The sequence below is a fragment of the Hyaena hyaena genome, unplaced genomic scaffold (assembly GCF_003009895.1).
Source record: "Hyaena hyaena isolate Hyena2069 unplaced genomic scaffold, ASM300989v1 scaffold_49, whole genome shotgun sequence".
Taxonomy (NCBI): domain Eukaryota; kingdom Metazoa; phylum Chordata; class Mammalia; order Carnivora; family Hyaenidae; genus Hyaena; species Hyaena hyaena.
Window position 1 is genome coordinate 3,838,979 of NW_024080681.1, and position 15,474 is coordinate 3,854,452.

Consider the following 15,474-nt stretch of genomic DNA (forward strand, 5'->3'; position numbering starts at 1 on the left):
ACAAAAATGCCCATTATTCACCCTCTAATCAAGTGCTAGGTAATGAAGGCAAGGAAAAATAGATATAAAGATTAGAAAGAAGAAATAAAATGGTCATTATCTGCAGAAGATGTAATTGGTTACTTAAAACATCTAAGTCATTAGAATAAGTTTAGCAAAGTTATTAGATAGAAGATCAATATACAAAATCAATATGCAAATAAAGTTTATATTTTAGTAACAAACCATAAGTAAAATGTCAGAAATACCATTTATAATAGCTTAAAAATACCAAATACCAAGAAAATGCACTTGAAAGATACACAAGATCTCTACATACAAAATCATAAAATACCTGAGAAATTCAAGATATAAATAGAGAAATATACACAGTTCATAGGTTAGAAGATATGTTATCGTGAAGCTACCAATTTGCTCCACATTGAGTCAATGCACTTGCTAACAAAAATCCCAATCTTCTTGTTGTTGTTGGTAGAAACTGACAAGCTGATTCCAAAATTTGTAAACACAAAGGGCCAAGAATAGCCAAGAAACTCCTGAAGGAAAACAAATCGACAAGATTCACTTTACAAAATAGAACATTTTACAAAGCTAGAGTAATTTAAACAGTGTTAATTGTCTAGCTAGGGTAGCTAGAAAAATTAAGTAATTACTCCAGCTGGAGTACTTAAAACAGGTACTGAACTGTCTGAAGGATACAGAGGGAGTTAGAATTAGATTCACATATATGATTTATAATACAAGTAGCATTGGAGAGCAGCAGAAAGCAGAAAGGGTGGTCTTTTCAATAAACAGTACTAAAAATTGAAAATATCTTGATATTCCATGTAAAAATAAATTCCACATAAACTGTATATCTAAATATAAGGGGTAGAAAAAAAAATAAAGATTCTAGAAGTAATGCAGGAGAGTATCTTCATGATCTTGCTGGGGGGGAGGTTTAAATTGGCAAAAGAAAGCAAATCATAAAGGAAATATTAAGTTCAAAAGATACCATTAATATATTGAAAAGACAAGTAACAGAATGGGGGAAAATATTTTTAACATTTAAAACTAACAAAGAGGACCAAAGAAACAAAAACTTCACAATAGAAAAATGAGCAAGAGGCTTGAAAAGGCAATTCATAAAACTAAACATCCAAAGGATAAATCAAGTGAAAAAGTGTCCATGTTCATAAACAACCAAAGAAAGGCAAAGTAAAACAATAATGAAATAGCATCTCTCTACCAGCATGGCTAAAATTAAGTAAATTGAGAAGTCCAAGTGTGGGCAAGGATGTGAAAGAAATTGGAACCCTCACATATTGCTAATATAAGTGTAAGTTGTCTAACTTTTGGAAAACTTTCTCAAATTATGTACTGAATGTGAATGTATGCCTAACTTAGTAATTCACTCCTTGGTATATGCTGAACAGCAATACGTGTGCAGTGCACTAATAGACATTTACAAGAATGTTTAGAGTTGCATTAAAATGGAAACAACCCAAAGAGGTTCCTAAAGTTAAATCGATAAACTGCAGTATATTCTTAGAAAGGAATATGTCAAAACAACAAAACTACTGTTACATACGGTAACAGTATGGATAAAATTTTACCTAACATGGATAAATTTCAAAAACTATGTTAATTGAAAGAAGGAATAAATAAAAGACTACTATTTTATGGATCCATTTGTATAGAGTGGGAAAACGAAACTATCACATGAGAATAATGATTACCATTGGAGAAGAGGAAGAAGGCAATGACTGGGAAGGGTTATTTGGGGGTCTTCAGGGCACTGGTAGTTTTCAGCTTCTTGATCTGCAAACTAGTTAGAGGTATTGGGTTTGTTATAATTCCTTGATTTGTACATTTATATTCTTTCCATTTTCTGAAAGTGTATTATACTTAAAAAGTTAAAAATGGAAGAGAAAAACACATCAAATCAATGATGTATTTTACAACTATTCTATTTTCTTAGAACAGAAAGAGTACTATGTAGACATTTAAAAATTATGTGTAAGTATAGAGAAGTTACTGCTGTTTGCTTTAGTCTGCTTTTAATTTTTGGATAAGAAATCCTTTAACTCTTGTATTTTAAAGATGATTTTCCATAGTTTCACCTAATTCTAGGTTAAGAGCTTTTTCCTCAGTACAAAATTACACAAAATATTCCTTGTCTTGTAGTATCTATTTTCATCAAGGAGAAGTCTACTTTTGGGTGATATATTAGGTAATAATTATAATAAAAAAGGTTTGTATATATAGTCCCTGAAGTAAGTCGAACCAAATATTATTATATCCATTATGTATAAGTGAAAAACCTCAGGCAATTATAAAATATATAGTAATTATTCACACATATCTTCTGACTCCCACATTTAGCATGATTTCTACTATTCCCTTATATTGGAGTCAGAAGAGATAGGGATATAAATTCTGGATTTCCCAGAAACTGTGTACACAGAAAACCTTAGTTTCTTCCTCTGTAAAACAAAGATAAACATCATCTATTTTACAGAATAGAGAGGATTAGCAGTAATGGATATATAGTCATTGACCCACATTACATATTTCATAAATGAGAGCTCTATTATATTCTTTTGTTCTATTATTATATATATATATATATATATATATATACACACACACACACATACACACACATATACTTAATAGTTTCTAAGGATAATTTTGGAGCTTTTCAAGTGTATCAGATAATATATAACTTGGTTTGTGGTTGGTAGATATGTAATAAACCAAAGAAGAAAAAAAATACCCAACAATATTCTATAAGCTGTACTTTGGGAGGCTAGGAGGCATGTAGTGAGAAAAACTGACATATTAACAGGGAGCATGAAAGAACAGAATATTTGAAAAGAAACACATTACTGCTTTTAAGGGTATACTGTAACTTGTATGTAGTAACTCATTTCCAGTTTAGTCTGTTAACTGGATGTCAAAGGGCAATAATAAATACTTCTGAAGTGAGATATCCTAAGTATTTTACACACATCTCGTTTAACTCTTGACCATCTGTAGACGGACACTATTCTTAAAACCAAAACCACTAAGTCTACATTACATTAGGTATAACTATAAAGAGACTAAGTAATGAGTCACACAAACTACTTTCATATCTGATATATAACTTATTTTAATTATATTCAGTTGTTCTAGACACCACAATAACAAAAATGACTGTTGCTTTCTGTATTTATCCTATTTCCAGAAAGTAATTATAAGAAAAACTTACTTAGGAGCCCTTTCTCCTATACTCCCTGATGCAACATTTCTTCTGAAAATTAAAAGAGTAATATAGCAACATTAAATAACAACAACAAACAACCCTCTAACCCATAGATGCTTTTAAAACAACACTTTAAAACATATTCACCCCCACATAAAAAACCAAATCCATCCTCAAGCCCCAAAAAACCCACAACCATATAACATAAGTTTCTCATCAAACAAATGTCAAAAAAACTAAATATACCATCCCATTAAATTAAAATGAATGGCTTATAAGTGGGTAAGAGTAACTGAGGATAAAGAGCACATAGGACAATAATTACTTAGGACTTCAAAGAATACTTTAAATGAAGTAGGCCGTATAGACGATGGCAGTTTTATCTGTGAGAGTACATCAAAAATCAAACAAACAAAAAAAACAGCACTTCAAATTGTTTTGTCATGAGTTTCTATTCTTTCAGTACTTTAAATAGGATTTAAGTGCTAAGTTTTTGTTTCATCCTTTCCTAAAATGGATGCGGCTAGTGATTGCTTTCAAGTAGCTTACATGAAGGCTGTTGGTATGGTTTCATGGCAAGAGGTCTTTAGGAAGAACCTTGCAATTGCAATTACTAGCTGAAAACTAAAACAAAGAACTTGGGGCACTGAGTATGAAACAGGAGGAGGGGGTGGTGTATCACCAAGTAGTACATTTAGCCATTTGTGTTTTTGAGTTAAGCAGAGAGAGCAAATTAATTATCTTATTAATACTCTTATACAGTAAAGACAAAACACTGACTAACCAAAATATGGAATAAATTTTCAGATAAGTAACTTTTTTTTTTGATTAAGCAAGAAAAACACACTCGTAACAGCTGTTTCACACCAGGAATTATGCTAAGCACTATGAGAATACAAAGCTTCATCAGACAGTGACCTTAAACTACTTACTGTCTAATGGGAAGATATGATAGGTGTCAAAAGGAACAACACAGTAGAAAGTAACAAGTCATCATAAGAGTGGTTAAAAAAAAAAAAAAAAAAAAAGACCCTACCTTGAAAGATCAAAGGAAGGAAATGACTCCACAGAAGGGCAACTTGAGATATTTGGGATGGACTGAGACACATGGGATGGATTAAAACATAGGAGATGAGACATTCCACTGGGAGGGAGCAATATCAATAATGACTGGTAGGTGATCCTTCATGTAAAGTATGTTAACTGCACGTGAACCCAGATAACACAAATCAAATCCCTAACCATCGCCCTCAAATAGCAAAACAGAAACAGAGTAAAAAAATATTATTTGAAAAAATTCAAGTGTCATTACATTTCAAGAAAATTTCAAAAAATGTTCTCACCAACAATTTAAAAGAAGCTTATTAGAAAACACCTCTACAGTTTATTATATTGTAAAATAAACTAAGTATTTTAAAAATAAAATATGTTGACATTCAACTACAACTAAACAATAAGAGGGAAAAGAAAACATTTAATCTCACTAGTCACACCCCCACCACTTAACTTTGCAGCAGGAATGATGCTTTAGTAGAAAAGAATGTTAACACAACAAGAAAACTGAAAACAAAGAGTAGAGAATGGAAGTCTTTATAATTGATTAATAAAAGTATGTATTTACAAAGGAATTAAAAAGGAGAACAAAGCCTCCTGTGTAACTTACCAACATAAAACGAGCAGTTGGAATGCAATAAACTTTCAGTCCATAAGCGACAAAGTTCACTTTCAGTTAGAGCTTCAACTCCATAACAAGCTTGATATTCCACTTTGGGTAGTACATAAACTGGAAATTGCTGAAATGCAAGGTTATACTTTTTCAAAGCTCTATTAATTTACTTTTCATAGCAAATACATATCCCTATATAGTTCTGCTGCTTCCAAAATACTTTCATGTAATCTTATTTCATCCTTTCAGATATAGTAGAATTCGGGATGGACAGATAAGATATCCTGAACTAACAGCTACCCGCCCTCCCACCTCAACCCCAAATCCACATACCTCACCACATATGCACACATTCTAATCAGGAAATGTAATTTAGAATTTATTGGTCAGGACACTAAATAGATTAAGTAAAATAACTGTGGCAATTATTGGTCTAAATGACGATATGCAAAGAAATACACGATTATGAAATAGTATGTTAGTCCTATTCACTGTGCTCATGTTATCTCATTTCTGTCAAAGAATATTCTACTCTTGATAGTAGTCTCTTCACTTCCAGCTGCAGAAGAAGAAATACATGATTCAAAAGATTTATTCAAAGTGAAAAGGCTAGTTAGTACTTTTGAAATTATACTAAGCTGTCACTATTCATATACTTGAAAATATTTCATAAATGTTTCAGAATTCCTGATTTTCAGAAAGTGGCAAATTTAGTGAACTTGGAACAATGATGGTGGAAAGAACAATTCAAATCCAGTAAAATTTTGTTAACAGTAAGCTTGGTTCATATGATTACCTTTGAATGTTGTAAAACTCTTAAAGTCGTGTTTCTTGGATTTCAAAGTGCATATGCATAACCCGGGGAATAATTTTGTTAAAATGGAAAATCTGAGGTGAAGAACAAGGTTTTTCTTTTTTTTTTTTTTTTTAAATTGCAGTATAATTAACAGTGTTTTATTAGTTTCGAGTGCACAATATTTCAATAATTCTATACCTCAGGTTTTGCATATTTAATAAGCTATTGTTCCAGGGGCCAAACCTCAAATACAAGGCTTCTACATATCTTCACAATTAAAAACAAATTAAACTGTGATAAAGATAATTTTACTGCTAAAAGCATTTTATTATATAATAATTCTTCAGCAATTGGTAATCCACATTTACAGTTGCAACAATAAGCTAGAGATAAGGAAGTGGAGGTCAAGAGCGTTTAAGAAATTTGCTCAGGGACACAGTTTACAGCAGAGTTGAATAATTGATAAAGAAGATACTCTTTTTGGATCATGAGATTTTCCTTGATAACACTTCCATATCTTTAAAACTAAGTCCTGAATCTGGTTTTAATTTCTATATGTATTCTACTGCCATCTCCAGGAAGCCAAGGGAAAGAAAAGTCTGAATATTTTATGGTATTATTCCAAAATTAAAGTGAAATTTTAAATACAAAGTTTTCAAACTATAAAAATTAAATTTACTAGTGCACCTGGATGGCTCAGTCAGTTGAGTGTATGACTCCTGATTTTGGCTCGGGTCATGATCTCATAGTTTGTGTGTTTGATCCCTGTACTGGGCTCTGTGCTGATGGTGTGGAGCCTGCTTGGGATTCTCTCTCCCTCTCCCTCTGCCCCTCCTCTACTCATGCGCATGCATGCACTCTCTCAAAATAATTAGGTAAATTAAGAAGAAATTGAATTTGCTATTCTTTTCTCCCTTGAATAGTAACTCCTGTTCTCCCCAACTGAAAGCTTTTCTTCGTTGTCTTCCAATTACTCATATAAACTTTTTAAACTTTTAGATAAATTTCGAAATAGATATTTCATAGCTTGTATGAGGTTGAAGAGACTTCTAAGTATTTTACTTTTAAATTTTTTAATGTCTTTTTTTTTATTTTGAGAGAGAGAGAGAGAGAAAGACAGAGTATAAGTGGGGGAGGGGCAGAGAAAGAGGGAGATGCAGAATCTGAAGCAGGCTCCAGGCTCTGAGCTGTCAGCACAGAGCCTGCCGTGGGGCTCGAACCCACGAATTGTGAGATCATGACCTGAGCTGAAGTCAGATGCTAAACCGACTGAGCCACCCAGGCGCCCCTAGAATTCTAAGTATTTTAAAGCTTTATCTAAACAAGTTGGTTTTGTTTTTTTTTAATATTTTTTATTTATTTCTAGGAGAGAGAGAGAGACAGCGTGAGCCAGGGAGGGTCAGAGAGAGAGGGAGATACAGACTCTGAAATTAGCTCCAGGCTCTGAGCTGGCAGTCAGCACAGAGCCCGAAGCGGGGCTCGAACCCACGAACCGCGAGATCATGACCTAAGCGAAAGTCGGACGCTTAACCGACTAAGCCACCCAGGTGCCCCTAAACAAGTTGGGTTTTAAGTAGTAAATATTAATGAGAATGCTTTCTTACCTAAAGTTTAAATAGCGCTACTTTAAAATTTCTCAAAATTGATTAAATTCCCCGACAATTTCTTCCTTAATAACACCCTCTTCTCTCTTATCCCTCAATTCTTGTTTATATATTACTTGTTTACTGTGTTTCTAGGATATAAAACATTTGGGAGAAACAGATAAGTAAGACATGATTCCAAGGGAAATGCATTGTAGTAGGGATTTAAACCATGTGTACTAAACTATTATAAAAAGTACAATATGATAAACATTCACTGAAAATTTTAAAATTTTACTCTGGGTCTGCATAATAAAAAATACATGGCTCCTATTTACATATTATTTGGGGCTCGACTGTTTTGATATATTGTGATGAAGAGTAAATTCTGTCCCATAAGATTGTGTCTCAACATTTACAAATTGCATTTTAGTCAAGTGAATGACCATGTCCTTAACAGGTTGTCTATTTAAAGAATTAATTCAGTACCCAATATATCCCTAAGCTATTCTTTCTTAAGAGATACTGGCCATCAATAGTTTCTAACTGCTGTGAGCTGGCAGATCAATACAAAGTGGCATGGGTTCGCAGAGTAGAAAATGAAAGAAACGGGGTTAGCTCCCAAATAAATCAGAGAGATAGCAAGTAAAAATTAGAGAAATAAAGCACTGAAAATACAGTCCACAGCACTGACACATATTTAAGACATTCATGCTATGACGATTAAATTGATCACAGCTAAATATACATGAGATGGAAAATAATTAGCAAATAAAGTAAAATCTTTTAATTTAGAGAACATTAGCCTTTATTTAGAAGCAGACTAAAATAAAATCTTTAGTAGTCTGTCATTCCTTGACTTTCTCTTATAAAAAACACTACTATATAATTCAAAACCATTTGGTTTCTAAAATTTCATGTGTGAACCACTGATGAAAACCAAATTAGGAAGAATTAAAAAATTTATTCACAGTCTTCCTTCTATTTAACAAAGGATAACAGTATCATCAAGCAAAAGATCCTCCAATTCCAATGAATTCTAGTGGACAAAGATCTTAGATCCTGATGGGTTAGTTTTAGAGTTTTTTCTTAACAGACTCTGCTATTGGCAGTTTGGAAAGGTTAGCATTTCCTCTCCCTTTCTTTTCTTTCTTTTTCTTTCTCCTTCCCTACTTCCTTCCTTTCTTTCTCTAGTTATTTCTTAATATGACAAAGTAGTAATCAGGGACTTGATCCACAAGGTTCAATGCTGAAACATCACTAGTTTTGATCACCTGATTCCTAGCCCCAACTATAATGACATTCTAAAGTGATCACTGAGGATTCTTACTGGGTAGTAGGTTAGAAAGCAAGAGACAAAGACATCAAAATTAATACACACACACACACACACACACACAATGACAAACGTATACAACAGAAAAAATTCTCTTACATCACTATAATCAGTTATAATACAGAGGCTCCTCTTTACCAGAATTCAGCGGTCACACACACAAAAATCTAAACTGAACGAGAACTTCAAGCATCAAATACAGAAAACTGTTTAAAAAACCAATTACTCAAACTTAGTAAGAATTTTATAACTGAAAAAAAATTTTTACATAAACCCCCAAGAAAACCCCCCCCCCCCCCCCCCCCACAAAAAAGAACAGAGAAAAAAGAAGACATTTGGCCTTCTAACAACTCTGGGAAGACTTCAAATGTGTGTGAAACCCCATCTTTCAAGATGTGGGACTTCTAAAATGAGTCAAGAAGATCCCCAAAGTAAGAGAGAAATGGGCTAATAAGTTATAATGGAATTCCAAATTCACAGAAAGCTGGAATATATATGTGCCAACCTAGGTCAAATTCATGATGGTGCCATTTTTTTCATCAAGTTTATAAATTCCATGCAAGAATGTTACCAGCATTCATGAATTTTATATTTAACACTTTCTATTTTCCCTTATTAAAAGTGCTTTCTATATTTTACTAAAAAAACAACAAACAAAAAGACCCAGCTCAATCTGGAAAAATTCTATAGTGACCAGCAATTTAAAATGAAACTTCATAACAAGGACATGTTAAGTATTTGTTGATTACCTACTTATACTACCACATCCTAAGTCCCCAAGTGACAACTTACTCTTCTGATTTTCTTCCGTTTTTTAGAACGTGGTCTGGTCTCTATCCTCTGGACACTGCATCGCACAAGTAACAACAGGTCTTGCAGGCTAAATAACTTGTAAACAAAATTTCCTTCCTGAGGAGCTACATATTCTGTTGTATCTTCAACATAGTCCTGAAGTTCATATGGCAATCCTTTAAAAATAATTATATTTCTCATTTTTATTTTAAAATACATTAGTTCTTTATCCATAATTCAAAATAAAACAATTCCATTATCTATTTTTAGGTTTCTGTCAACTTTAACTTTCTATGTCTTCTGAGTTGAACATTCACGGTAGTACTATTTCTGTTTACTTTTACGGGAACTGCAGCCAAGAGCTGAAGTCACAGCTTTAACTACTACCTTCGCTAACCCAAGGCAAAGTTTAAATTAGTGAAACAACATATGAAGCAAGAAGAAAAAAAAGCTGTAAAAAAAAAAGTGATGTTTCTCCTAATCCAGGCAGAGCTGAGGTGCAGCTTTATATCTATCTCCAAATGTGAAAAAGTATAAAACTCTGGTCTAATACACCATGAATTTGTAAATTCTGAACTTATAAATGTTGACAATTATTTTTGATCATTTCCCCTTCATTCATTCTAGTGAGCCGTATCACCTGAAGCTACTGTAGCCACTGTATATGATGGATAACCAGTAGACTGAAAAATGAAATCTCAAAGACCAGGTAAAGATTATGAGACAGTTGGGGTGCCTGGGGGGCTCAGTCACTTGAGGATCTGACTTGATTTTGGCTCAGGTCATGATCTTACAGTTGTGAGACCAAGCTGCATGTGTCAGATTCCGTGCTGGGGGTGGAGTCTGCTTAAGATAGTCTCTCTCTCTCTCAATCTCTCCTATCTTCTGTCCCTCCCCCGTACTCTCTCAAAAAAAAATTATGAGATAGGTTATAACAAAGAAAATGTGAGGGAATGAGGGAGACAGACTGAAGGATAAGGAAGAGGCAAAAGAGTTAATATAAAGGTCTTTGTAAATATTTACTTACGTCCTTTTGGATTCTGAAACGCAGAAGGCCATACAGATTTTGGCCAACTACAGGCATCTGAAGGAGCAGAGGACTGCTCAGAAGCCGGAGGTTGTTTAGAATTTTCCAAATTCATTAAGGGCAATTCAGGTATTTTCCTGGAAATTGGCTTTAAGAGTTCATCCTGCATTTTTAAAATTTCTCCAACTGGATCAAATTTTTTATATACTCGTTTGATAGGTTTTTTTAAAACACACGACTCTTCAGGACTACAAGTAGCATTGGTCTGGTTTCCTACAGAAGCCTGTGCGGACGAAGAATTAGGGCTAGCTGGTTTAGAACTTAACTTAGAATTCACATCAGCTGTCTTTGTATTACTATTATTTTGACACTCTGTGTCAATAATTAAACAGTCTTCATCTGTATCACTATTGCAAAGAATTACATCTTCACTTCTCACTGCTTCTGGGGTGACAGTCTTTTCCTTTGAATTGTCTGTGTTCTCCAGAACATTTGGTTTTTCAGGGGCATATACTGTATTAGTAGCTAAATCAGTTTTATTAGAGGTTTCAATTTCTGTAGAACTTTCTAACTGTAAGGAATCAGACATTCTCAAGTCACTATCTTGCACCAAAGACTTGTCAGGATTTGATGTGTCACCACATGGTACAAATCCCTGATCATCTTTATTTGTGCACTCTTCAGGGCCACTGTCCATACAGGTCACCAGCTGTTTCTCCTTTTGCAACTGTTCCATCAGAATCTGAGATAAACTTCTAGAATGAGCAGAAGTGTCCGGTGCACGTGATGCCACAGATGTGGTTGCAGTGCTGGGAGCTGTGGGAGTATCTGCTGTGTTGGGTGCTGTGGAAGTGCCTGCTGGACTTGGTGACTTAGATGGTTTGGTGGTGTTTACTCCAAAAGTTTCAAGTTCTGTGACGTCACCATCAAAATCCAGGTCCAAATTTTCAAGGGTCTCAATTTTTCGGCACTCATTAACTTCATAAGACATCTTAAGAAAATATATTGGTTAACTATTAGTAGATATTCCAGGACAGCCCTCACCTATCTCTTAATGCCCCTACCCCCCACATAGATAGTTTATGCTCTTCACAGTCTTTATTTATTTATTTCTGTCTGTCTGTCTGTCTTTATTTTATTTTGAGAGACAGAGACAGAGAGTGAGTGGGGGAGGGTCAAAGAGAGAGGGAGACACAGAATCCGAAGCAGGCTCCAGGCTCTGAGCTGTCAGCACAGAGCCCGACGCGGGGCTCGAAACCTCAGACTGTGAGATCATGACCTGAGCCAAAGTCAGATGCTTAACTGACTAAGCCACCCAGATGCCCCTCTTCATGCTCTTTAAAAGTAGAAGGAAATGTCTAATGGCTTTGAAAGGTTCTTGCTTAAGATGCTGATAAACTACAAGCAACTAATTGATTCAACCTTACTTCCCCAATGATATGTTGATGAAACACGGAAAAATTTGCCAGCTTGTAACAGCAAAGGAAATGGGGAATACTCGTGAACCTGCACATTCCAAAAGGAATTTCCATTAATCACTCACACACACACACACACACACACACACACACACACACACACACACCCCAAATGTGGGGCCAAATAGAAATCTAAAGGATTTTCACTACTTTCCACTGTATACACTGTACTGAGCTGACCAGGAGGAAAGTCTGTTTGCCACTGTGAGGAAGCTGCTTTCTAATGCAGCTGGGGAAGGTTCACCAGCCTCCAATGCATTCCTAACATCAACAGTGACTTTCTACACCTACTCAGAGAAAACAACTCTTAGTAATATGGGCAGGAAATGATTTTATTGTATTCTGGGACATGAACCTATTGAGGTTGTAGTTTTTCATGTCCTGTTTTGGGAATGGAAGAACTATAGACAACTTTAATTTATCTGAGAATAAACTGTCCTCTCCCCAAGCAGCAATAGATCTCTCCTCAACTGTGTCAAAGGACTTTAGATAAATACCATAAAAATCTGGTTTGAAGCTATACATAGCCATACAGTTGAGGATCTGAGAGAGAAATATTCTGACAGTAATCACATAGTAAGAAAGAACAACCTATATAAATTATTCAACCTCTGTGAACCTCAACTTCTTCATCTCTAAATAGTGATGATAGTAGGGTCATCTTGGATTTGTTCTAAGGATTAAATGAGAACTTGTATATAGAAAGTTTCTTACCGTAGTCCCTGGCACATAAGGAGATTCTCAGTAAATAGTAGCTCTTATTAAAATAGGGTACCAGATTTAGTAAAAAAATAAATAAAAGTAAACCATATGCTATTTACACGAGACATTCTTACAGAGAAAGGTTAAAAACAAAACAATGGGACATAACATCAAGAAATTGAGTTAAGAGAAAGCAATACTAAGTACTCGATAAAGCAGAATTCATGGCAAAAAACATTAGCTAGAAAAAGGAATCCTATGTTAAAAAAAGATGAAATCCATTAATAATGGTTTTTGAGATGCCAAATAACTTTAAAATATGGAGTCAAAATTGAAAAATAAAAGGAAAATCCGACAGAAATACAAATGCACTTGGTCAACAATATACTATATCTAAGCAAAAACAGTTGTATAGAAAGTACATATAATATTAAATGAAGAATGTATGAATGACTGAAAACATAAACACAGACTACAAAGATATACCTTTTCCCTCCCAAGAATCCAAGGGGCATTTCCAAAGATGGACTATAAATTAACATACAAAGAAAACATCAATATAGTACAAAGCAGAATCTAAAAAGATCTAACTCTCTGTTTAGAATGAAATAAAATTAGAAATCATTAAGAAAAATGCAAGCCAACAACCATAAACCCAGGCATTTGACATTTAAAACCACTCCCAGTCGTTAGATAAAAGAAGTTAAAATAATTGCGGAATAGTCAAAAAGCAACAAAAAATAGAACACTGGACATTAAAAATCAGAAATATCATTCACAGCCTTTTCAAGATATAGAAAAATAACACTATGATAATCATAATAATAAAGTGAAGAAACTTAATAACTATAAAGCCAAAAAACAATGAACTGGAAAACAATGGTCTCATCTCTAATTGAATAAACTTAGATAAAATTTTAAATTTCATTTATCTGTAAATACTTTGGTATGTAGCTGTAAAAGGATTCTTCTCTAAAACATATCACTAATCCCATCAGTAAAAATTTTATAATTCCTTAATAAAATAGCTAATCACTGTTAAAATTTCCCAGTCCACTAAATGTCTTTTTACAATCGTTTATTGGAATCAGGATCAAGATCCCTACAACTGTATTTGGTTGACTTATCTGTCAATTTTAATTTGTTAAATGCCTCTCCCCCATATTCTGCCAACTTCCAAATCACCAGATATTTATAGAAAAAAAACCGAATCAGTTATCCTATAAAAATTTCTAATTCTGTATTTTAAGTTCTGCATCTTGCTGATGTCATGTAAGACATTCTTCTATCCCTTAAGTTTCCTATTAAAACAACCTCGTAGCTTGATTAGATTCAGGCATAGTTTTTTTTTTTTTTTTTAATTAAAAAAATGTTTATTTTTGAGAGAGAGAAGTCGGGAGCCCACAAGCAGGCACAGCAGGGGAGGGGCAGAGAGTAGGGGAGAGGGAAGCTCAAGCAGGCTCTGCGAGGCAGCACAGAGCCTCACATGGAGCTCCAACTCACCAAACATGAGGTCATGACCTGAGCTGAAATCAGGAGTCAGATGATTAAACGAATGAGTCTCCTAGGTGCCCCTCAGGCAGTTTTTGTTGTTAACTGAATATGGTACTATTGTGTACTTTCTACTTCAATCAGGAGGCTAATAATGTCTGGTTGTCTTTCTTCTTGTGATATTACAACGGATCTATTGAATCATCAAATGTCCTCAACTTTACTATGAAATCCCTCAGTGATCTCATGATTTTAGCAGCCATCATTGATGATCACTGTTTACAAATTTATTTTGAGAGAGAGAGTGAGAAAGAGAAAGAGATGGAGAGAGAGAACCCCAAGCAGGCTTGGTGCTGTCAGCACAGAACTCCGCACTGGGCTCAAACCCACTATCTGTGAGATTGTGACCTAAGCCAAAATCAAGTTGGATGCTCAACTGACTGAGCCACCCAGGTGCCCAGATGATCACTGTTTAGATTCACTACTTCATTAGGAAGTGCGAAATGGTGACAATATTCTATCATTACCCTAAAATACAGTTTGTACTAGAAAGGCAAGACAAATATCTGGTATTTTTTTTTATTATCAGTTTTTAGCATGACTTTATGCACTAACACCCTCCAAAACTATTGCTTTGTTTAAAGTATCATTATGAATTCATGGGTTTTAACATATTTTGTATGTTGCAGCCATTTTTTCATGTCAAACTGACACATCTGGTCAACAGGACACCCGTCACGTGGCCCTGGCATCCTTCCGATACTATTCCAATAGTATTACAGAGCGTTTACTTCTTTGACTGGCATTTACTATCTCTTATATCTCCAAAATTCTTGCTTCCTAATATAAACATAATTACTTCTTTACTTTATCATATTATCTAACATGTTCAAAATCACAAAAGTAGTATCACTACTAAGAACATGGTTACTAGGTGCAGTTTAAGATTTTTTTGGTAGTTCTTTTTGAACTTGGGATATAAATCTTTTGGAATGTATAGTAAAATTAATGAGCTTCAAATCATTTAAAATAATTCACTGAGTAGTTAAACCTCTATCTCGATATACAGTGGATTAATTTGTTTCATTTCAGCTTAGGGTAGCTTTTATAACATTCTAAAAATTTGTTTTATAGACACATAAAACATTTATGACTCAAAAGTCAAAATTGTAAAATAAATTACATTTGAGAAATCTAGTTGATATCTCTGCTTCCTTTACTTTGTCCATCCTTCTCTCACAGTTTTAGGTTTATCTTTATTATGCAAGGTTTTTATTCTTTTTAATATACGCAAGTAAGTTTATGTGTGTATATACTTGTATTTCCCCTTTCATAAATAAAAAGTAGTATACTACACAAAATGTTTTCTTCCTT

At 34.1% G+C, this 15,474-nt stretch overlaps 1 protein-coding gene across 13 annotated transcripts in view; it reads right to left on the reverse strand.

The window, feature by feature from the left end:
• Nucleotides 1-15,474, reverse strand: part of ICE2 (interactor of little elongation complex ELL subunit 2) — a 65,443-nt gene that overhangs the window by 20,387 nt on the left and 29,582 nt on the right. For 10 of the 13 annotated variants that reach the window (XR_005528191.1, XM_039230602.1, XM_039230605.1 and 7 more), the window contains 3 exons: nucleotides 10,430-11,420; nucleotides 9,403-9,578; nucleotides 4,893-5,022 (listed from right to left, as the gene is read on the reverse strand). Coding sequence is in view for 10 of the 13 variants with exons in the window: in XM_039230602.1 (XP_039086533.1) it covers nucleotides 4,893-5,022; nucleotides 9,403-9,578; nucleotides 10,430-11,420 (1,297 nt within the window). In the remaining 3 variants the exon portion in view is untranslated. Of the gene's footprint in view, nucleotides 1-334; nucleotides 537-1,718; nucleotides 1,808-3,235; nucleotides 3,278-4,892; nucleotides 5,023-9,402; nucleotides 9,579-10,429; nucleotides 11,421-15,474 lie in introns of those variants that run through there. The other 3 variants (XR_005528193.1, XM_039230608.1, XR_005528192.1) reach the window with 3 other exon arrangements.